This window comes from Staurois parvus, unplaced genomic scaffold (genome assembly GCF_062004578.1).
Source record: "Staurois parvus isolate SC_StPar_1 unplaced genomic scaffold, SC_StPar_1.0 ptg000387l, whole genome shotgun sequence".
NCBI classification, from domain to species: Eukaryota; Metazoa; Chordata; class Amphibia; order Anura; family Ranidae; genus Staurois; species Staurois parvus.
Genome location: NW_028318183.1, coordinates 6,793,060 through 6,817,215, shown reverse-complemented (window position 1 = coordinate 6,817,215; position 24,156 = coordinate 6,793,060). Strand labels below are relative to the sequence as shown.

At 43.5% G+C, this 24,156-nt stretch overlaps 1 protein-coding gene across 1 annotated transcript in view; it reads left to right on the top strand.

Moving 5' to 3' along the window:
* USP12 (ubiquitin specific peptidase 12) overlaps nt 1–24,156 on the top strand; it is a 109,938-nt gene that overhangs the window by 34,005 nt on the left and 51,777 nt on the right. Inside the window, exon 2 of the mRNA XM_089685827.1 lies at nt 13,769–13,849. Coding sequence (XP_089541953.1) covers nt 13,769–13,849 — 81 coding nt within the window. The remainder of the gene's footprint in view (nt 1–13,768; nt 13,850–24,156) is intronic.

Here is a 24,156-nt window from a genome sequence, read left to right as displayed (position 1 = left end):
CACTTTACAGTTGTAACCTGAACATGCAGATCCTCTTTAACCGCTTCCATACCGGGCACTTTTACCCCCTCCCTGCCCAGGCCAATTTTCAGGTTTCAGTGCTCACACTTTGAATGACAATTGCGCGGTCATACAACACTGTACCCAAACTAAAATTTTATTGTTTTCTTCACACAATAAGAGCTTTCTTTTGGTGGTATTTAATCACCACTGGGGTTTTTATTTTTTGCTAAATTAACAAAAAATACCCAAAAATTAAAAAAAAACTATACAACTGTCATGTGCCCTGCTGTGATTGGTCACAGCAGGTCACATGGTACTGGCAACAGGGCCGGTACAGAGATCTGTCATCGGCCGTGTCTGCGCGGCTCTGCTGGCATGCAAACTGCGCATGCCTGAAAGGACGCCATATGGCGTCCACCCGGAGGGACGAGGGTTTTTGCAGGCCACCATTCGGCCATAGGCCAGGCGGGAACCGGTTAACCACTTGCCTACTGGGCACTTTTACCCCTTTCCTGCCCAGGCCATTTTTCAGCTTTCAGTGCTGTCACACTTTGAATGACAATTGCACGGTCATGCAACACTGTACCGATATGAAATTTTTATCATTTTTTTCACACAAATAGAGCTTTCTTTTGGTGGTATTTGATTGCCACTGGGGTTTTTATTTTTTGCGCTGTAAACAAAAGCCAAAAAAAAAAAAAGTTTTTCTTTGTTTCTTTTATAAAAGTTTGCAAACAGGTAACTTTTCTCCTTCACTGATGTGCATTGATGAGTCAGCACTGATGAAGCTGCACTGGTGGGCATTGATGAGGAGGTACTGATGATGCACTGATATGCAGCAATGATGGGCACTGATAGGCAGCACAGACTGGAGGCACTGCTGGGTAGCAAAGATGGGCGGCACTGATAGGCGACACTGATAATCAGTGCCCTGATTATTAGTGCAGATCTCCCATGTCACATTTGCTGGTTATCGCCAGTACTTTCCTCGCTCTGTGACAGGGTGAAGAAAATACTGCCGATAACCGGCAATTGTATTTATATTGTTATCTGCTGTGACATTGGATACAGCTGATCACGTGGTAAAAGGCCGCTGTGATTGGCATTTTACCTTATCACTAACAGCTCCGGGTCCATGGACGCCCTCCCAGAACTGGACAACTGTGCTGTTGCCGTCTTTCGGCTATAGCGCGGTTGGAAAGCGGATAATAAAAGCCTACCTGCTAGCAATGTTTTAATGTTTGGGCTGTAGTTCCACATCAACAGCTCCATTTGTGGATAGTTATGCCAGGCTCTTGGTGGATTACAAACTCTTCCTTTGTCCACCCAAAAGAAAGTGATTTGTATTGTCTGGACTTGCCTTTTAGGCCCTTTTCACACGGGCAATCTGATTAGCTCCACCATCTTGGCGGATCAAGTCTGTGGACAGTCAAGTGTAAATGGACAGCCGGTCCATTTACACTTGACCACCCATAAAGCAGAGCGGGCTGTGTTCTTGTCTGCTCTGCATAAACAGAGTGGACACTGACCTGCCATCCACCTGCTCTGCTCAGCAGGGGATCGGCGAACAGATTCCCCACTTAGCAAAGCGGATTCCGCCCTGTGTGAAAGAGGCCATAGCTGCAGCATATAAGGTAACATTTTGGTAATGTAACGGGGACCCTTCCTCTTTGATTTCTCTGTTAATGAACAAATAATAACCTAATCTCATCCCTAACCTAACGCTCATCTGTGTTCTTTGTAGATCAGGTATAGTCCAGCACATTTTATAAAAGCGTGCACACATCCCTGGTAGTGAGCTATGGATCTCTGTAAGAGAAGTATATTAGGAGCATCTTTTTGGGGTTTACATTTGTACCTTGCTGTTCATGTGTGTGCTAGATTGTAGGTGTTCATTCTAATAGAATGTTTTTACTTTGATCTTGCCCACAGAATAAAATGAAAGGGTTTATGTACTGGGAATTTGTTTGCCCTCCTTAGTCTTAGGGCTTACCTGGCAAATCATGTTAGCTGGGTTCACTCCTGAGATGACATTATATTGACGGTTGCCTTAGCAGTGCCCAATTAGTGGCTTGGGACTTTCACCTAATTAGTTCAAAGCAGTTAAGTCTTTGTAGTGGCACTCCCTGGGCTGTAGGCTTTTCTTTTGAAGTAATTGTCTTCCTTTTTTTGTATGCAATCATAAACTGGTTGGTTGTAGAGAAAATATTTTGGTGTACCTCCTGAAAAAAAAATCCTATAGTCTTCACATAAATGTATCATGTGAACTGGAGTTAGGGACCCGGCTATGCAAGAGGGAGATTTGTTTACTTCAGTCTATTTAAAGTGGTTGTAAACCCTTACATATTTGCATTGAAGGGAATAACCTCAAGTTATACACAAAGATGAAAAAACAAATACCTGTTTATCTACTGCCCGTTCTGCTCTACAGTACTTAAACACACAAATCAAAGGCTATTTCTCAGTTCCAGCAGACAGGCTGGGGATCTGGCATCAAACACTGCACTGCATGAAAGGAGAGCTGAATGTAATCTGAGACCTGAGTGGAGGGAATGGACCCCACACACACTCTCATAGGGAAACGTGTACAGCTGAGATTGCTGACTGTCAATTGCCTTGTGTGTGCTGGGGGGCAGAGCCATCTCCTTGTATTCTGTGGTGTTGGTATGATCTGTGAGAATTGACTGATGCAGATAGCAGAGGAATGACAGAGAGAGAATACAGGCATAATGGGCATAAACGTATTTGTGCAAATTATGCCAATAAGCTCCTCATTAAACACATGTTTGGGGCATTTTTTTAATGTACACCAATGCTGTAAAATACTAATCTAAACCTCACAATGTGCATGGATACTTTGGTGGAAAATGAAAAATGCCTTTAATAGTACATTACTGGATTTTAAACAGTATAGGCACTTATTTTTAATATTTTACATAGCTATACCTGCAAAAGGGGCCAGCATGAAGTGATCTAACAGGACTTAAAGCGGAACATCACTGCATCTGAGCACTATAAACCAAAAACACTATTTAATTCAATTTTATATTTCAGTGTTTTTTATTAATTTTTAAGCAGTATAAAACAGAGGCAACAAAACACGCCCACGCAGGGGCTATCAATTGCACATCAGTGCTCTAACGCCAACAGGGCAAAAGGTATGCCCACACAGGGGCTATCAATGGCACATGAATTACAAGAACATTGATGCAACTCTGACTGTAACAAACTAAAAGCAGCTATCCACTGTTACACCAAAAACAAACAGAAAAAAAAAAGAAAGAAGTACAAAGAGGGGAAAAAAAAATAAAAAATATAACAAAACCAAAGAGCAGGGGTCCAAGAACGCCAATACCGAACACCATCACATCCCCAGACTAGCCAGGGGGAGTGTTGGAAAGGTATATTGCAACCCCGGCTCCCATATTTTAAAAATTTACATCGGGAGTCATTGCAGATACTCGACATCTGTTCATTGAGCATCATGGTGGTCATACGATCCCGCACCCCCTGAAGAGGGACAAACGGGCTCTTCCAGGCCTGAGCAATTGTTCTAGTGGCTGATAAAAACAAATAGGAAGCCAACTTCTGCTGGTGAGCCAAGAGGCCCGGTATGGGGCATTTAATTCAATTTTAATATTCAAAGCAAACTCGCCCATCCGCCCATGTCTCCATGCTTTATTTTACTAAGAAATTGCTGGAAAAAAAATACCCATAGCATTTCTAGCCACAGCCATCTTGAGTAAGGGGTGATGATTCATGTAGCATTTACTTCTTAGAATCCATCTGCCCTTAGCTCAGGCATGCAGATAGGAGGGTGCGTTTAGCTGGAAAAGCTGCTCCTCCTCTCTTGAAGAGTTTTGGGATGTATGGCATCAATTTGTCTAGGCATGGAAACCAGAAAGTAACTGAAGAAATGTAAAAAAAAAAAATGTTTACATTTATGATATACCTTTCTATCTATCTATTAATGCTAGCAGCATAAGGATTAAAAATAGTCAATAATGATTGAGAGTGAAGGTCAGCTTTAATGTTCTGACTAAAGTTCCCTTTAATACTTATAAAAATAAAAGAACGCCAGCATTGTCATGTGTTCCCATATCCACCATTATACAATCTCAATTATAGCGCAGGTAGTATACGCCTGTGACTAAGGTTGGTAATACATTATTCAATTTTCTTTTTAGATTTACAGAAACCGTATAATAATATGAGGTAAAACTTAAACACTTTCAATTTGTATGCGATCAGGCAGGTCCTTGCTTTACAGGTATATCTAAAGGAAATTGAACAAGAAAATTGTATAATATATGGCCAGCTCCACTGACACCACTGAATTCCCTAACTAGGTTTATTTCAGGTACTTGTATAGCGCCGTCAATTTATGCAGCGCTTTACATATATATTGTACATTCACATCAGTCCCTAACCCTCAAGGGGTGTACAATCTAAGGTCCCTAACTTACATTCATACATACACATACTAAGGCCAATTTAGACAGGATCCAATTCACCTACCAGCATGTTTTTGGAGTGTGGGAGGAAACCGGAGTACCCGGAGGAAACCCACGCAGGCACAGGGAGAACATGCAAACTCCAGGCAGGTGGTGACGTGGCTGGGATTCGAACCAATGACCCTAGTACTGCCAGGCAGAAGTGCTGGTTGGCGGTGCTGTGTAAGGGCGGGTTCACACTACCCTAACAGAAACCCATTTCATTTTACTCTGTGTTAGATCACGTCTGGGGAGCTGTGCTTTGCGTTTTTACAATACAAGGCACCTTTTCCCTTTTTTTTTTTCACCTAAACTTTAATGAAATGCCACAAAATTATATTCCATTCATTTCTATGTTCAGCAGCTCAGCTGCCATGCATACAAATGCACGGACACACAGACTGCTGCTGAGCAGTGCACATAAATGCAACATCATGTCTGTGTTTTTCCACACTGCTATACCCTGCAGTGTGGAACTGCGAACAGGGCACAAAGGAAACCATCGTTTTCTGGGTACCTTTGCTGAGAACTGCTTTTTTCCTATACGACAAAAAAATGCAGCCCTCTGCTGTAGTGTGAACTTGCCTTAATAATGACTATATTGATAGAAGTACAGATCCTTTGACAGGTTAAACCACTCCCTTATACTGTATGTATTTATGTTTGTATTTAGCGGTCTGCCTGGAGTTCAGCTTTAACCACTTCAAGTCCGGACACGTTCACCCCCTTCCTGTCCAGGCCAATTTTCAGCTTTCAGCGCTATCACACTTCGAATGACAATTGTGTTGTCATGCAACACTGTACCCATATGAATTTTTTAGCATTTTTTTGAGACAGATAAAAACTTATTTTTGTGGTATTTATTCACCACTGGGATTTTTATTTTTTTGCTATATAAATGAAAAAGTCTAAACCTTTTGAAAAAAAAAGTTTTTCTTATAAAATTTAGCAAATAAATAATCTTTCTTCATAAATCTTGGCCAAAATATATTCAGCTATCTTTTTAGTAAAATTAAAAACAAAAAAACCCAAATTAGTTTATAACCAAAAATTATAATTTAAAAAAAAAAATGTTTACATTTTTATTTAATTTTTTTTATATTATAATTTGTTTTTTTTAACATACTGTCACCCTAGCAATACAGTGTCACCATAGTTACACTGTACTACTTGTGAGGGGTGATGAAGATTTTTTTTTTTTTTTTTTTACACACTGATTGCTTTTACACCTATAACGGCTGTAAAAACAATAACAAAAAAAAAAAAAAAATCCTTCTCTCTGGCTGCCTTCTTGCAGCCATTGAGAAATACTGTGAGAGCTGTGATTGGTCACAGCTTGTCACATGGTACAAGGCTGTTGTGAATAGCCTTGTACCATGTGACCTCTGTGATCATTCACAGATTTCACTAGTAGTAAGCAGGTGATGTCAGAGGTGATATCTTGCTTACTACTATTCATGTAATCACTGATTGGCCAATCAGTGATCACATGATCGGGACCTTACATAGAGGTCCTGTACAACAATCGGTGTTCCGCTGTGATCGGTGTTTGCGGTGCCGCACGCTCCCAGGGAGCGCGCACAGGCAGGGAAGGGGGAGGACTTTAATAAACGGCCACCTGCATTGCTCCTGTCCGGCCATGTTTATGTACATGGGCTGGACGGGAAGTGGTTAAAGGATAACTAAAGGCAACATTTTTTTTTTTTTTTTTTTTAGTTCTGGATGGAGTGAAGAAAAAATAAAGCACCTCTTGGTTTTTACTGCTGTCTGTGCCCCCATTGTGGAGATTCACCTTTTCTCTGTGTCCTGAATCATTGAAAGTAAAAGAAAATCCCAAATTTTGGATTGTTCCCAGAAAATTAATGGAGGGGAAATCATCCAATGGGGATACTAGTTTTGGTGACCTGGGCGTCCCCAAGAAATGCCCTTAATTTGCAGATATTTCCCCTCACTTCCTGTTTGGCTATGGGACAGGAAGTGAAGGGAAATCTCCACAATGGGACACCGATGGCAATAGAAAAATCTGAGAGTTATGAGATACTTACTGTATCCAAAATGAAAAAAGTTTTGCCTTTAGTCCTACTTTACTGCATAGTGTTTCTAAGTGTATTACACTGTAACAACCCATTTCTTAAACTCCTTTCACAGTGTGGGTGTATTTACCATCAAGACACTTGGCTTATTTCTATAATGTTTATGATAATGTGGTTGTTTCTGATCTGATTCACTAATGTATCACAATGACATTTTTGTCATCTCTTTTTACAATGCAGGGTGTATTGCACAATGAACTAACAATTCAAAATTGGTTAATGTTTAAAAATACTTCAGATTTCTTTCAGGATAACATATTCATGAATTTTGTGTTTGTAGCAGAAAATGTATCCGCTGGCAGTTGTGGCACTTTCATACCTTTATAACATATGCTGTTTGTTTCTTTCCCCACTGTGTCGTCTTGAAGAAAGCCAGTGTACATTATTTGAAATTGGGCTTCATCCCCTATTAAACCTGCCTTGTGAGAATGGTGGTGGCTATGCTTTGTGTCTCCACGGCCACCGGTCTTGTCTCTGCCCTGCTGTAGTTCTTTACAGTGGTGACGTAACCTCATCTCCTAGATTGTAAGCTCCAAGGAGCAGGGCTCTCGAACCCCTCGTGTATCACATTGTATTGTTATTGTACTGTCTCATGTATTGTCTCCCATTGTAATGTACAGCAATGAGCAAACTGTTGGCGCTATATAAATACTGTATAATAATAATCCCTGCTTGCTGCTGTGGGCAGACTCGGGACTCCCAGTCTGAGCCACCCACAATGTGGGCAGCTGGCTATGTGGTTGTGCCTAAGATGCAGCCCTCGGTGCCAGCTCCCGACTCTCTCTCTCTCTCTCCCCCCCCCCTCTCTCCCCTCTCTTTCTACCCTGCCTGTGACTTTCTGCATTTCCTTTTGCATCATTTTTTATTTGCGTGACGTTGGGCTTTAATGCTCAGTCCAGCTCAAGCAGCAAAATCTTGGAAGTGTAAAGGATCAGGGTATGGGTACTAGAGCTGCACAATGTTGACAGCCCATCCTGGATTTAGTTTTTTATATTTACCCCCCCCCCCCCCCAAAAAAAAAACAAAAACAAATTTCAACTGAGTTGTACAGTTTATAGGTCACATTAAAGGTGGAAAACGTTCTGAAATTATTTCTTTGTCATTTTTTTTTTACATCACAGAAACCTGGCATTTTAATGGGTGTGTGCGTAGACTTTTTATATCCACTGTATATACGTGATTTTGCGCACCCGTGCGGTTTGGAAGTGGTTAAAAAAGGATGTACCCGTTATCTTTTAAAAGCATTGTTTTCTTCTCCAGTTATTAGAGTTCACATTGTAATTTTTTAGCAACTCAGAGGTAAGAAGCTGTAGTGGGGACTGATCTGTGTCTGGCATTTGTGAACACAGCAAATAACTGTAGAGGTGCCCAGATTTGCATGATTGTGTCATCCTGGAAATTGATGCTGCACTGATGTCCTGCATTGATGCTGCTTGATCTATGGTGAAGGCATAGAAAAGCAGGTTATGGCATCATCAGGTGTGTTTTTGCCATATGTGTGGGAAATAATAGATACCTGCAAGTGTTGCACTTGCACATGACTTTGCAAGCATACACGTTGCCAATAAAAACAAAGTTTATAAAAATTGTAACCAGCTAGCACATACATTTGCCCAAACCAGAATCCCTTGCACTGGGTCAATTACCCTCAACCCTGATATTGAGGCTCAGGTGAAGCTGTATGCTGCTATTGCTTTTCTTCAAGCATTCAGTTAGCATGCCATCTATATTGGATTTCATCAAGACATTTTATGAAAGTGTATACTTGTGTTTATTTGCAGCCACCTGCATTAAGTAATTCCTATGTGGCCAGCTGGCATGCTTTGAAGATGATTAAATGAATCCTGTTCACAGTGATAGCTCGGTTTGAAGTGCACTAAATAGAGGTGATGGGGCTCAGCTGCTCCCATGATGCCCATCCAGCCTTGGCGGCTGAAAGGTCCACTTTATTTCTCTGTTCCACACTGCAGAAAATCTTTGAATAGTTAGGTCAGTTGAATTTGTACCAGTGCAAGTAATGCTGTCATTCAGATTCAGCTTTGAGAAAATGACTTTTCCCATGTCTTATACTGAGCCTAGCAAGATCAATCCAGAACGGACAGGATTTCTAAAGGGGAGAGTGAGGGGGATGAATAAATGATGGGAAGGCTATGGCTTGAAGGTTTGTTTGATTAGAACTGTTGTTTACCTGCCTTTATTTTTATTATCCGTGTACACTCCTCTGATTTAAGTAAACACATTTTCATTTGTTTTATTTGTACTTATGCACACTCTTAAAAATTGAGAGCAATGTGCCATTTGTAAAACTGCATGTGTTCATTAATGAACAGTTTTAGGCCATTAAAAGTCTAGTGCTGAGCTACCCGTACCTACAGACTAACATTCCTTGAATAGGGTATATCAGTAAAGCAGGAGCAAGTCCCATTCAAGTCTGAGATATATTAGTGTGCTGGTGTGGGATACCTGGAACTAGGTTTTACCAGCCAGGCTGTAGACAACACAGGAGGCCGTTGGTTCCAGTAAGTAAGGGCCTACTGGCGTGATAGTTAAAGTGGTTTTAAAGGTCGGTGTGATCAAATGTTTTCTATTTTTAACCCACTCATGACTTTTCCATTAAGATCAACAGCACAACCATAGGTCCTTCCCCTCATGCCAGGGTGCTAGGCGTAATCCTAGACTCTGACCTGTCCTTTGGGCCCCACATCCACTCACTGGCTAAATCCTGCTGCCTCAACCTGCGGAACATTTCCAAAATCCGCCCCTTCCTGACCAGTGACACCACAAAACAACCTATCCACGCCTTGGTTATATCCCGCCTTGATTACTGCAACTCCCTCCTCACTGGTCTACCGTTACACAGACTATCCCCCCCTCAGTCTATTATGAATGCTGCTGCTAGACTCATACACCTTACCAACCGATCAGCGACTGCTGCCCCTCTCTGCCAATCTCTTCACTGGCTTCCACTAACCCAATGTATAAGATTCAAAATACTAACCACAACATACAAAGCCATAAACAACACTGCCCCTAGCTACATCACCAACCTCATCCACAGATACCGCCCAAATCGCCCACTCCGCTCCTCCCATGATATCCTCCTCTCTAGCTCCCTCATCACCTCCTCCCACCCTCGCCTCCAGGACTTCTCCAGAGTCTCTCCCATCCTCTGGAACTCCCTACCACAGCATGTCCAGTCATCCCCCACCCTGTCTGCCTTTAGGCTATCTTTGAAAACTCACTTCTTCAGGGAAGCCTACACCACCTCCACCTAAGAACTGTGCTTGAATCACCTCCACCAGATCATCCCCCGCAGCTATCCCCTTTTGTATCACCTCCCCCTTCCTTTAAATTGTAAGCTCCACGAGCAGGGCCCTCCTATTCCTTCTGTACTGAAATGTATTGTAATTGCACTGTCTCCCTTATATTGTAAAGCGCTGCGCAAACTGTTGGTGCTATATAAATCATGTATAATAATAATAATTTTTTAAAACTGTGCCGGGCAAATCAGAAGTGCTGTATGCTTATCGCTTCTGGTTTCCTATATCATACAGGCAGACAGAGCGGTTCTGGTCTTTGTCTGCCTCTATGATCAACTGGCAGAAGTGCCGGCTGGTTGATCAGGCGTCCCAGTGGAATGGGACAGCCCGCGGTAGGGGGGACATCCCCTCCCACTGCTTGTAAAAGCGATCCAGCAGCTAGATAGCTACTCGAATTGCTTTTGCAAGAGAGCTGACCATCAGATTTAAACCCTGCTGCTTACCTGCAGCAAGACTACATGTAAAAAAACAAAAAAAAACGACATGCTTGGCTCCCGTAACGGCATGTGTCTGGCAATAGGAATTGAACATCACTGTCTATTCCTGTCTATACTGGCAGACTGTTACTTCGCTGTATGGAGAGTCAATGAACTACGAAGGTGCTGATAAGCGCCCTGGCAGTCCATTGAGAACTACAAGTCATCTACCGTGGTGGCAGACTGGACTTGTAATTCATTATTCACAGATTGCTGTGAATGAATGACGCGGCTGTGTATCCAGAGCCCCACACAGCTGCTCTGCTCTTAAAATTTGACAGAGGGTGCAAGGAGAGGATCCCCCGCCCACTGTCACAGTGGGAGATCGGAGAGTGAGTGCGGCTGCTGCTTTAGAAACAGGTTACTCAAGGTGAACATATCAGTTTATCTGTGATTTGTTTAGGAAGAGTGCAGAAGAAGTGGCTGATTAACTAAAATCGACAGTATTGCGATAGAAGAAGCTTCCAGCCACACAGTAAATTCAACCAACCGTGACCAATCTTTTGCAATGCATCTATCTCAATGTTATGTGATTTTATAATGTGTGGTACCCATCACTAATTTTTTGCAAAATCATTTTTTTTTTAAGTTAAAAATTTACAAATATTGTGGGTGCTAATTTTGCTTTGGTTTGTTTTGTTCTCATGTCCTTTAAATGGGTTTCAGCAGTTAGTAGTTTGGTCTTCAAATATCTCTTAATAGCAAATCTTTTAAAAAATACTTTGATCAATTTCATAAAACCAATAAACATACTAAGATGAAAAAAGATATTTTGTGAAAATATCTATGGCTTATCTTGTACAGCTGGAGCCATGTGGTAAACAGACAGCTAGTAATTATTTTATTTCCACTGGGATCTCATTACCCTGTCATGAGAGCTTAGTAACCTGAAAAATATTTTATCAGTTTACAGTGGTTGTGAAGGCAAAGGTTTTTTACCTTATTGCTTTTTATGCAGCAAGATAAAAAACCTAAAAATCTTCTGCAAGCAGCTTCCCCTAAATACATACTTGAGCCCAATCTCGATCCAGTGATGTGCACAAGAGCTGAGGCTCTCATGCTCCTCATTGGCTCAGATACAGCAGCAGGAGCCATTGGCTCCCGCTGATGTCAATCAGAGCCAGAGATGCGGGGAATGGGGCCAAGCTCTGTTATGTATGTCTTATGGATACACAGAGCAAGGCTTGGGAGCAAGCATGCCTGAGTGCCCCCAGAGCAAGCGGCTTTCTCTAGGGGCACTTGGAGGGGAGGAGTCTAGAGTGCAAGCGAGAGACCCCAGAAGAGGAGGATCGGGGCTCCTTCAGGTAAGTAGGACATGTTTGTTATTTTAACAAAAAAAAACCCAAACCTTTAGTATCACTTTTTTAATAAACGCTTTTTCACTCTGCTGCGTCTCTCTCTCTCTCTCTCTCTCTCTCTCTCTCTCTCTCGGGTAACTAGAGTACAACCCTGTGGAAAAATCCTATTCCAGCTTGTACCACGTTACAAAAACATCAAGTCCTGTTTCTGTGAAGAGAAAGTGCTAGATACATTTTGCGTGTTTGTTGGCACTCCACTAAGCGCTGATATTTTGGAACTGCTAAGAAACTTTTCTAATTTTTTTTTTTTTTTTTGAATCATAGAAGCAAATTTTTTCTTTTACAAAGTTGAACTCTGGGCAGATACAATATAAAAGAAGCCAAGGAATGGAACTAACACTGATACATCATTTAAATGTATTTTTTAAATTTGAGTACCTGAATTTGACTTTATTGTATAAAGCTGGCCATACATGTCTAAGGTTTTTTGTTTTTTCCATTGAACCACCCATGTGAAAAAAAAAAGAAACTAAACCAATTTCCCCATCCACACATTCAAGATAGATGGGGAAATTCTCCCCGCTGTGTCTTTGTATTGTATTGTATTCCCCCCACCATCAGAATTCACTGATCAGCACTGCAGTCCATTGGCATTATATTTGCTGGGTGTGAAAGTGCTGAGCTATTGTATTCTGACAGCAAGGGCACATTCCCACTGTCAGAATACACTGATCTTGAGACCCAAGAACTGGGACCCACATTCTGCTGTGTCCACTGGACAGCACACCCCTGAACTGGAGCAGGAAAAATGGTGTACATGTACATTTTTCAGCAAGTGCTTAATGACTGCTAGCCCCAACGTAGTATCTAATTTGTTTTTAACCACTTGCCCCCTGGAAGATTTACCCCCCCCTTCCTGACCAGGCCTTTTTTTGCGATACGGCGCTGCATTACTTAAATTGACAATTGCGCGGTCATGTAACACTGTACCAAAATCAAATGTATGTCCTTTTTTCCCCCCCAATCACCTCTGTGGTTTTTACTGTTTGCGTTATAAACAAAAAAAACTGACAATTTCTCAAAAAAAAATTATATTTTTTATTATTATTATACAGGACCTATATAGCGCCAGCAGTTTACAATATAAGGGCAGACAGTACAATTACAATACAAATTAACACAGGAGGATTCAGAGGGCCCTGCTCATATCCAATAAAAAAAATGTAAAAATCAAATGTCTTCATAAATTTAGGGCAAAATATATATGGAGTGTGTGGTGTGGTGTAGTGTGCCAACCCCATGTGTGTATAGCTACCGTCTGGCACCTTGGAAAGGTCATCCCAGCTAAGAAGGCACAGATGTTTACATAGGTCAAACATCACTGATAACCTTAATGAAGAGAGTTGGTTATATTTTAGAAACAGTTCTGTTTTTATCGATGTGCTTCTACAATTTCATTCTATGAATAACCTTGATTTTTTTTTTGTATCTTGGCGCCAGCATGAAGTGCCGGAATCTTTAGTGCAAGTTTGAGCCTCTGTGAGTGTAGGCTATGTCTAGACAGCTCAGCAGCACACAACGAGAGTTCAAAAAGAATCTTCCAGACCAGCATCCCGATTTGTGGCCGCATCACGTTCCAGTGCTGACATAATTTGTCTCAAGCCAGAAAAGCGTTCTTAAACTCTTAAAGCAAGAGCTTTTTTCAGCCCTTGAGCACATTCCTGTCACAGCGGGACGCCCATCAAATGATGCCTTAGCACTTGTGCTGCAATCGGCCTCTCCCTGTGCGCAGGAATAAACGAGTGATTAGTTTGGTGTACATGCTGCTCAAGTGTGTTATCCCCAAACTGTGTCTACAGAAACAAATGAGTGATGCGGTTTGATAGGGGTTATTCAGTGAATATCTGGGGATCTTAAGCTGTACTTTAGCAGCATCCTGCCAGCTATTGGAACTTATAGTTCAGAAATGGCAGAGGAATGTTAACATGCATTTTTTCAACATATTTCATGCTTCTTTATCTGCATTGTGTGCATACAAGCAGTGTCCAGCTTCTATAATCAGGAATATTTTCTTTTTTTTCCTAGGGCGCCAATGCCTCGGCTTTAGAGAAAGAGATTGGCCCGGAACAGTTTCCAGTGAATGAGCACTATTTTGGTTTAGTAAATGTAAGTGGGTCCCTGTGAGTTTAAAAAAAATAAAAATAAATTGTGTATATATACAGCAGGTAAAATAAGTATTGAACACGTCACCATTTTTCTCAGTAAATATGTTTCTAAAAATGCTTTGATGTGAAGTTTTCACCACATATCAGTAACAACCCTTGCAATCCATACATACAACGAAACCAAAACAAATAAGTTCAGAAATTAGGTTATGTATAATAAAATGGAATAACACAGGGAAAAAGTATTGAACACCTGAAGAAAGGGAGGTGCAAAAAGGCATGGAAAGCCAAGAAACCAGCTGATATCTATCAGTCATTGGAAAGCAATCCAGCCCCTTGTCAGTGCAAATCAATATCAGCTAGTTCAGTCTCAACTGATGGCCTATAAAAAAGTGTCTCATTACCAAGGTGTCTCACAAAAAGCCAAGACCTCTCAAGAGCTTCGCAACCTTATTGTTGCAAAACATACTGATGGCATTGGTTACAGGATTTCTAAAATTCTAAATGTTCCAGTGGTCACTGTTGGGGCCATAATCTGGAAGTAGAACATAATTTCACTGAAAACCGACCATGAGCAGGTGCTCCTCGCAAGATTTCTGACAGAGGAGTGAAAAGAATTATCAGAAGAGGTTGCCCAGGAGCAAGGACCACTTGAGATCTTCAGAAAGATCTGGAATTAGCAGGTACAATTGTGTCAAATAAAACAGTAAGTAATGCACTCAACCGCCATGGTCTACATGCACGCTCACCAAGCAAGACTCCATCGCCGAAGAAGAAGCATGCTGAAGCTTGTTTAAAGTTTGCTGCACAACATTAAGGCCACAGGAACTCACCTAGCCGTTAAACTCTCCTGGCAGCAGGAAAACCTTGTTTAGCGCTTGGGCGTTTATTCGTTTGGTTGGCCAGAGTATTCTCCATTGACATGGGTAAACGCCCAATCGCTAAACGCAGTTAGCGTTTAGCCGCGTTTAAATGAGTTTTTGCTGCGGTTTATGGTTTTCGTCCAAAAATTTCCTCTCCTGAACGCAATTATTCTGCGTTCAGAAGAGGAACGTTTAGCTGCCCCTAAACTCTGGTAAAAGCCTATGTGTACTTGGACACCTAGGCTTTTACTGAGTTGCGTTCAGGGGCTTTGGCAAACAACGCCAAAAGCTCCTAAACTCATGTTGTAGGAGCAGCAGTGTACATAAGGCCTTAGACAAGCCTGTGAAATACTGGGAGGATATAGTCTGGTCAGATGAGAAAGAACTTGAACTCTTTGGATGCCATAATACACACCATGTTTGTAGGTCAAATGGCACTGCACATCACCTCAAAAACACCATACCAACAGTGAAGTTTGGAGGTGGGAACAAAATGGTTTGGGGCTGTTTTTCAGCATATGGTACTGGAAAACTTCATATCATTGAAGGGAAGGATAAATAAAAAAAATGTACTAAGTAACTAAGACATAAAGATAAAAATTCTGCTGCCATCTACCAGGGTGATGAAGATGAAGCGAGGGTGGACATTTCAGCAAGACAAGGATCCCAAACACAAAGCTAAGGAAACTCTCAATTGGTTTCAGAGGGGGAAAATAAAGCTGCTAGAATGGCCAGCCAATCGCATGACTTGAATGCTAGAAGAAAATCTATGGAAAGCACTAATGATCTGAGTTCATAGAAGAGGCCCACAGAACCTTCAAGATCTGAAGACTGTGTGGGAGAATGGGCCCAAAATCACACCTGAGCAATGCATGTGACTACTTTCTCCATACAGGAGGTGTCTTGAAGTTGTCATTACCAAGAGAGGATTTTGTACAAAAATTTCAGTTAGCATGTTCAATACTTTTTCCCTGTATCATTCCATTTTATTACAAACAACCTAATTTCTGAACTTATTTGTTTTGGTTTCTTTGTATGTATGGATTGCATGGGTTGTTACCGACGTGGTGAAAAATATATATATACAGTTGTGTTCAAAATAATAGCAGTGTGTTGAAAAAAGTGAATAAAGCTCAAAATCCTTCTAATAGCTTTTATTTCCATACACACAAATGCATTGGGAACACTACACATTCTATTCCTAATCAAAACATGAAGAAAAATATATCAAATTTGTGTTGTTCCTCTAAAAAAAATTGAAGAAAAGTGAATATTAGACTGTTCAAAAAAAATAGCAGTGTTTGTATTCTTCTTTACAAACTCAAACATTCACTATATAAACTGAAAAATGTTTGAAGATTTTGCTTTCCTTTGAATCTCTTAATATTTAGTTGTATAAGCACTGTTTCTGAGAACTGCTGTACATCTGTGTTGCATGGAGTCAACCAACGTCTGGCACCTGTGAACAGGTATTCCAGCCCAGGATGATTGGACTACATTCCACAGTTCTTCTCTATTTCTTGGTTTTGCCTCAGAAACTGCATTTTTGATGTCACCCCACAAGTTTTCTATTGGATTAAGATCCGGGGATTGGGCTGGCCACTCCATAACGTCAATCTTGTTGGTCTGGAACCAAGATGTTGCATGTTTACTGGTGTGTTTGGGGTCGTTGTCTTGATGGAACATCCATTTCAAGGGCATTTCCTCTTCAGCATAAGGCAGCATGACCTCTTCAAGTATTCTGATGTATTCAAACTGATCCATGATCCCTGGTATGCGATAAATAGGCCCAACACCGTAGTATGAGAAACATCCCCATATCATGATGCTTGCACAACCATGCTTCACTGTCTTCACAGTGTACTGTGGCTTGAATTCAGTGTTTGGGGGTCATCTGACAAACTGTCTCCGGCCACTAGACCCAAAAAGAACAATCTTACTTTCATCAGTCCACAAAATGTTGCGCCATTTCTCTTTAGGCCAGTCAATGTGCTCTTTGGCAAATTGTAACCTCTTCAGCACATGTCTTTTTTCCAACAGTGGGACTTCTTGCAGATAGCTTGGCTTCACATAGGAGTCTTCTAATTGTAACAGTACTCACAGGTAACTTTAGACCTTTGATCTTCCTGGAGCTGATTGTTGGCTGAGTCCTTGCCATTTTGGCTATTCTATCCATTCGAATGGTAGTTTTTCACTTTCTTCCACGTCTTTCAGGTTTTGGTTGCCATTTTAAAGCATTTGCGATCATTTTAGCTGAGCAGCCTATCATTTTCTGCACTTCTTTATATGTTTTCCCCTCTCCAATCAACTTTTTAATCAAGGTATGCTGTTCTTCTGAACAATATCTGGAACGACCCATTTTCCTCAGAATTTCAGAGAGAAATGCACTGTAACCAGCATGTACAACATTTGCTGCCTTCCTTCCTTAAATAAGGGCAATAATTTCAATTAGTGATTCAATTACACAGAATCAGCAGCATGCATGTCATGACTGTTGGGTCTGTTGGATTTCTATTACTCTACTACACCTGTTAGTAAATTATTTGCCATGTAGAAATATCATTTCTACCAAAAACAGTGATTGATCAGGTTAGTGATGTCTGACTGCTATTACTTTGAACACAACTGTATGTGTGTGTGTGTGTGTATATATATATATGTGTATATATATTATACAGTATCTCACAGAAGTGAGTACACTCCTCACATTTTTGTAAATATTTTATTATATCTTTTCATGTGTAAACCGCTGGCTACAAAAGTGAGTACACCCCTAAGTGAAAATGTCCAAATTGGGCCCAATTATTAATTTTCCCTCCCCGGTGTCATGTGACTCGTTAGTGTTATAAGGTCTCAGGTGTGAATGGGGAGCAGGTGTGTTAAATTTGGTGTTGTCGCTCTCACACTGGTCACTGAAAGTTCATCGTGGCACTTCATGGCAAAGAACTCCCTGAGGATCTGAAAAAAGAATTGTTACTTTACATAAAGATGGCCTAGGCTATAAGAAGATTGCTAAGACCCTAAAACTGAGCTGCAGCACGGTGGCCAAGATCATACAGCGGTTTAACAGGACAGGTTCCACTCCGAACAGGCCTCGTCATGGTCGACTAAAGAAGCTGAGTGCACGTCATATCCAGAGGTTGTCTTTGGGAAGTAGACGTTTGAGTGCTGCCCGCATTGCTGCAGAGGTTGAAGGGGTGGGGGTCAGCCTGTCAGTGCTTTGACCATACGCCGCACACTGTATCAAATTGGTCTGCATGGCTGTCGTCCCAGAAGGAAGCCTCTTCTAAAGATGATGCACAAGAAAGCCCACAAACAGTTTGCTGAAGAGAAGCAGACTAAGGACATGGATTACTGAAACCATGTCCTGTGGTCTGATGAGACCAAGATAAACTTATTTGGTTCAGATGGTGTCAAGCGTGTGTGGCTGGAACCAGGTGAGGAGAACAAAGACAAGTGTGTCTTGCCTATAGTCAAGCATGGTGGCTGGGGCTGCATGAGTGCTGCCAGCACTGGGGAACTACAGTTCATTGAGGGAACCATGAATGCCAACATGTACTGTGACATACTGAAGCAGAGCTTGATCGCCTCCCTTCAGAGACTGGCCCTCGGGGCAGTATTCCAACATAACTACCCCAAACACACCTCCAAGACGACTACTGCCTTGCTATAGAAGCTGAGGGTAAAGGTGATGGACTGGCCAAGCATATCTCCAGACCTAAACCCTATTGAGGGCATCCTCAAACGGAAGGTGGAGGAGCACAAGGTCTCTAACATCCACCATCTCTGTAATGTCATAATGGAGGAGTGGAAGAGGACTCCAGTGGCAACCTGTGAAGCTCTGGTGAACTCCATGCCTTAGAGGGTTAAAGCAGTGCTGGAAATAACGGTGGCCACACAAAATATTGACACTTTGGGCCCAATTTGGTCATTTTCACTTAGGGGTGTACTCACGTTTGTTGCCAGCGTTTTAGACATTAATGGCTGTGTGTTGAGTTATTTTGAGGGGACAGCAAATTTAAACTGTTATACAAGCTGTACACTGATTACTTTACATTGTAGCAAAGTGTCATTTCTTCAGTGTTGTCACATGAAAAGATATAATAAAATATTTACAAAAATGTGAGGGGTGTGCTCACTTCTATGAGATACTGTATATTGTTCAGCATAAATGAGTACACCCCAACAGATGTCAGAAAACATTTCCTTTCCTTTCAGAATCAACATTTTCTATAGGACACTATACTACAAAATACTCCCACAAATGTTGACATTGATTGCAAACAAGATTTGTTAATTTGCCCACACAAAATGTATTTTTAATTTTTTGCTAACAAATTAATTCAAGACCATGTTGCAAAAATGAATACACCCCAATGAAATGCTGGCCATAGACGGGTCAAAAATTGGACGATTTTCGCACTGTTAGTTGGTTAATTGGTCAGCTGTTTTTCAGGTTTTTTGCACATTTTTTTTATCGGTCATGTTGGCAAATTCGCGGCCGATTTTCCTGGCAATGATGGGCAAATCGGCCGATCGTTTTACCGATTAAAAAAATCTGCGCATGAGCTGTGACCTGCAAGGGACAGAAATTATGCAGTGAACTTTGATTTTGCCGGCTAATTTTTTTTTCTTTTTTTACCGTTGGTGGTACCATTTTTCGTTTTTTTTTTTTTAAAAAAAAATCGGCCGGTGTTTGACCCGTCTATGGCCTGCAAACGTCTTGAAGCTAAATTTTAGACAAAATCCTAATTAACATGTATTCAACTACAGGGAAGTCTAATTATTCATTAAACAGGTGTTCAGCAGACAGTTGATTATAAAAGGGTGTTACTTAAAGAAAACCCTTTCTCATTTCATGCTGTCAGCAATGGCACCACATAGAAGAAAAATGTCACAAGACCTGAGAAAGAGAAAATAATTTCTTTACACAAGAGAGGTAAAGGCTACAAGAAGATCAGCAAATATTATTATTATTATTATTATTCAGTATTTATAAAGCGCCAATAGTTCGCTCAGCGCTGTACATTACAAAGGGGGACAGAACATGTGACAGAACAATACCAATACAATGCAAAACATGAGGGGATCGAGGGCCCTGCTCTTTCAAGCTTACAATCTAGGAGGGAGGGGATGGTGGCACAGGAGGAGATAGCTGTGGGGGATGGAGTGGTAGGAAGAGTGGAGGAGGTCGGCAAGTTAGCAGGGGGCGGGGTAGGCTTCCCTGAAGAGATGGGTTTTCAGGGTGCGCCTAAAGGAGAGGAGAGTAGGTGATAATCTGATGGGTTGGGGCAGGGAGTTCCAGAGGATGGGTGACACCCTGGAGAAGTCCTGGAGGCGGGCATGGGAGGAGGAGACCAGGGAACTAGAGAGAAGGAGGTCTTGTGAGGAGCGGAGTGTGCGTGCTGGGCGGTACTTGGATATTAGGTCAGTGATGTAGTTCGGGGCAGTATGGTGGACAGCTTTGTACGTCAGTGTTAGGATTTTGAATTTGATCCGTTGCGCAATCGGAAGCCAGTGGAGGGATTGGCAGAGGGGGGTGGCGGAAACGGAGCGGTTGGAAAGGTGAATGAGTCTGGCAGCCGTATTCAGGATGGACTGAAGCGGGGATAGCCAGCGGCGAGGCAGGCCAGTGAGGAGGGAGTTGCAGTAGTCGAGTCGCGATATGATGAGGGAGTGGATGAGCTGTTTAGTGGTTTCTGGAGTTAGGAACGTGCGGATTTTGGCGATGTTGCGGAGGTGGAGTCTGCATGAGTTTGTTAAAGAGTGGACTTGGGGCTGGAAGGATAGGTTGGAGTCCAAAATGACACCAAGTACTCTGGCCTGCGGGGCGGGTTTGATGGTGGCGTTGTTGGACATGATGGAGAAGTCAATGGGGGGTGGTGTCCGGGCTGGAGGGAAGACAAGAAACTCGGTTTTGGAGAGGTTCAGTTTAAGGAAGTGGAGCGACATCCAGTCTGATATGTCGCTCAACAGGTGTGTGATTCGGGCGGAGACCGAGGGGGTGAGGTGGGGGGTTGAGAGATAGATTTGTGTGTCGTCGGCATAGAGGTGGTAGTTGAAGCCGTGAGAGTGTATGAGTTGGCCAAGGGAGGAGGTGTAGATGGAGAAGAGAAGGGGCCCGAGGACAGAGCCTTGGGGGACCCCAACAGAGAGGGGGAGTGAGAGGGAGGTGGTGGCATTATAGGTAACGCTGAAAGAGCGTTGTGACAGGTAGGATGAGAGCCAGGAGAGAGCAGAATCTCTGAGGCCGAGGGAGTGTAGTTTTTTGAGGAGGAGGGGGTGGTCGACTGTGTCAAAGGCCGCAGAGAGGTCAAGGAGTAGGAGCACTGAATAGTGGCCATTAGCTTTGGCGGTTAGCAGGTCGTTGGAGAGTTTGAGTAAGGCAGTTTCGGTGGAGTGTAGGGGACGGAAGCCGGACTGTAGGGGATCGAGGAGGTTGTTGTCGTTGAGGTGAGAGCATAGGCGGGCGTAGACTAGGCGCTCGAGGAGTTTAGATGTAAATGGGAGCAGGGAGATGGGTCTGAGGTTGTTCGGGTCATTGGGGTCCAGGGAGGGCTTTTTAAGTATGGGGGTGATGTGTGCATGTTTCAGAGGGGAAGGGAAAGTGCCGGAGGAGAGGGAGAGATTGAAGATGTGGGTGAGGGAGCGTAGGATGGAGGGGGAGGGAGGTTGTAGGAGTTGTGTGGGGATAGGGTCAAGGGGGCAGGTGGTGAGGCGGGCATCAGAGAGGATCTTGGAGACTTCTTCGATGGTAGTAAGGTCAAAGGTGCGGAGTGTTGGGGGAGCTTCAGTATGAGGAATGTAGGGTGGGGTGGGAGAGGAGGTCAGAGCAGTGGTGGGGCCGTGGGAGAGGGGTGTAGAGGGGGTAGCTGAGTGAGGGGGAAGGGGGTTGGAGGGAGTTTGAGCAGCGACGAAGTCCCTGTGGGTTATGTCGAGGGGGAGGGGGGATGAGGGGGTAGCTGTGTGAGAGGGGACGGGTTGAGAAGGCGTGTGAGTTGCGGCAATGTCCTTGCGAATTGTGTCAATCTTGTTTTTGAAGTGATTGGCAATCTCAAGGGCAGTGAGTGAGGTGCTGGGTGGAGGTGGGGGTGGCGAGAGTAGAGAGTTGAAGGTGGAGAAGAGTCGGCGAGGATTGGAGGAGAGGGCCTTGATGAGGGTCAGGAAGTAGGCTTGTTTGGCAGTATGGAGGAAGGAGGTGTAGGTGTGGAAGGCAGATTTGTATCGGGTGAAGGCTTGTTGGGATTTGGTTTTGCGCCATAGTCGCTCCAGGGCACGACTGTGTCGTTTGAGGGTTTTGGTGTGATCAGTCTGCCAGGGCTGGAGCGGTCGGGGTCTGATGTTGCGTGTGGTTAAAGGCGCTAGTGAGTCAAGGGCTGTTGACAGCGCATTGTTGTAGGCGGTCATAGCCAAGTCGGGGCAGGACAGGGGGAGGATGCTGTCATGGAGTTGATCAACTGCGGAGTGGAGGGAGGCAGGGTTAAGGTTGCGGAGGTTACGGCTGGTAGTAGTGTGACATTTGGAGGGGTAGGCGTTGGAGGATGAGGAGATAGAGAAGGTGATCAGGTTGTGGTCAGAGAGAGGGAAGGGGGTGTTAGTGAGGTTGTGGGGAGCGCAGCGGTTGGAGAAGACAAGATCAAGGATATTACCGTCGGAGTGGGTGGTGGATTGTATGCACTGTGCAAGTGCAAAGGAGGAGGTTAAGTGGAGGAGACGGGCTGTGTCCGGGTTGTCGAGGTTGACAGGGATGTTGAAATCCCCAAGGATGATAGTGGGTAGCTCAGAGGAGAGGAAGAAGGGTAGCCAGGAGGAGAAGTCTTCCAGGAAGCGGGGTATGGATCCAGGAGGCCGGTATATCACAGCAATCTTCAGGGGGGTTGGGGAGAATAGTCGGACGCAGTGGGCCTCGAAGGAGGAGAAGGATAGGGAGGGGGGGTTTGGGAGGACTCGGAAGGTGCTCAGCGGTGATAGGAGCAGGCCAACCCCACCACCTTTACGACCGTTGGGCCTGGGTGAGTGGGTCCAGGTGAGACCGCCGTAGGAGAGTGCAGCAGGGGAGGTAGAGTCAGTGGGCTGGATCCAGGTTTCCGTAATCGCCAGGAGGTTGAGGGAGCGGGAAACAAAGAGGTCGTGGATGGCGGTAAGCTTGTTGCACACCGATCGGGCGTTCAGGAGTGCACATGAAAACGGGGGGGAGATTTTAGGGAGCAGGGGGACAGATACTAAGTTGCGGGGGTTGTGGCAGGACGTGGAGGTGGGAGGGTTTTGTGCGGGTGAGGGAGGTGGTGGAGGGCCAGGATTCGGGGAGATGTCCCCCGCGGTTATGAGGAGGAGAAGGGTGAGAAAGGTGGCATGGGAGCGGGATGTGCAGGAGCGTGAGAAACTACTAGTGGAGGTGTTGGGGTCAGTGGGAGAGTGGAGTAATAGGAGGAGGTGATGGGTGCCATAAATGGGTGAGGGAAGCAGTGAGGGCACAATATACAAATGTTTGGGAGGAGCAGAGGGATATAGTGAATGGATTTTGGGAACAGAGGAGAGGAAAATGAGAAGGAGGAGTGGAAGAGGCATTTTGGGGAGGTGATGAAAGCAATAGTAGGGAGATGATAGCAATGAGGGGGAGATGTACAAGTTTTGGGGTGGAGCAGAGGGGTAAAGAAATGAGATTTGTGAACAGAGGATAGTAATATGAAGAGCAGAAGAGGGGTGTATTATATAAAGGTACACGGAGTGGGACTCAGGTGTGTAAGAGATGTTTCCCAGGGTGTTTCCTTGCAGTCTGTCCAGCATGCAGTAGAGTTTCTTGCTGTTGTTGTGTCTTCCTGCTGCTTAAGTTCTCCTGCTTTAGTTCAACTGCTGTGTTTAACTGCTCTGCACTCATTCAAAGCCGCACTCCATCATAAGCCGCACTCCATCATAAATATTTATTTATCAGTCAGAATGTACGGCATACACTGCAGAGGAATGGCATGCAAGGGTGTCATCCACGAAGGAAACCTCTCCTAAAGTCCACGTGCAAAAAAGCCCACCTAGAATTTGCCAGGGCCCATGCTGAAAAATAAAACGATTACTAGGACTTTGTACTCTGGAGTCATGAGACTAAGATAAATATTTTTGCAACTGATGGCTTCAAAACTATGGCGTCACAAAAGTGAGGAGTACAATGAAAAATGCATGGTGCCTACAGTGAAACATGGTGGTGACAGTATCCTTTTGAGAGGCTGCATGAGTGCTGCTATATATATAGTGCCCATCATAAATCCTCAAATTGAACCTTTCCAAAACCGAGCTCCTAATTTTTCCCCCCAGCCCGTGCCCCCCCTCCCATCCTCTCCATCACGACCAACAACGCCACCATCAGTCCCACCCTGCATGCCAAAGTCCTAGGTGTCACTCTAGACTCAAACCTGTCCTTCCAACCCCATGTCCAATCGTTGGCAGATTCCAC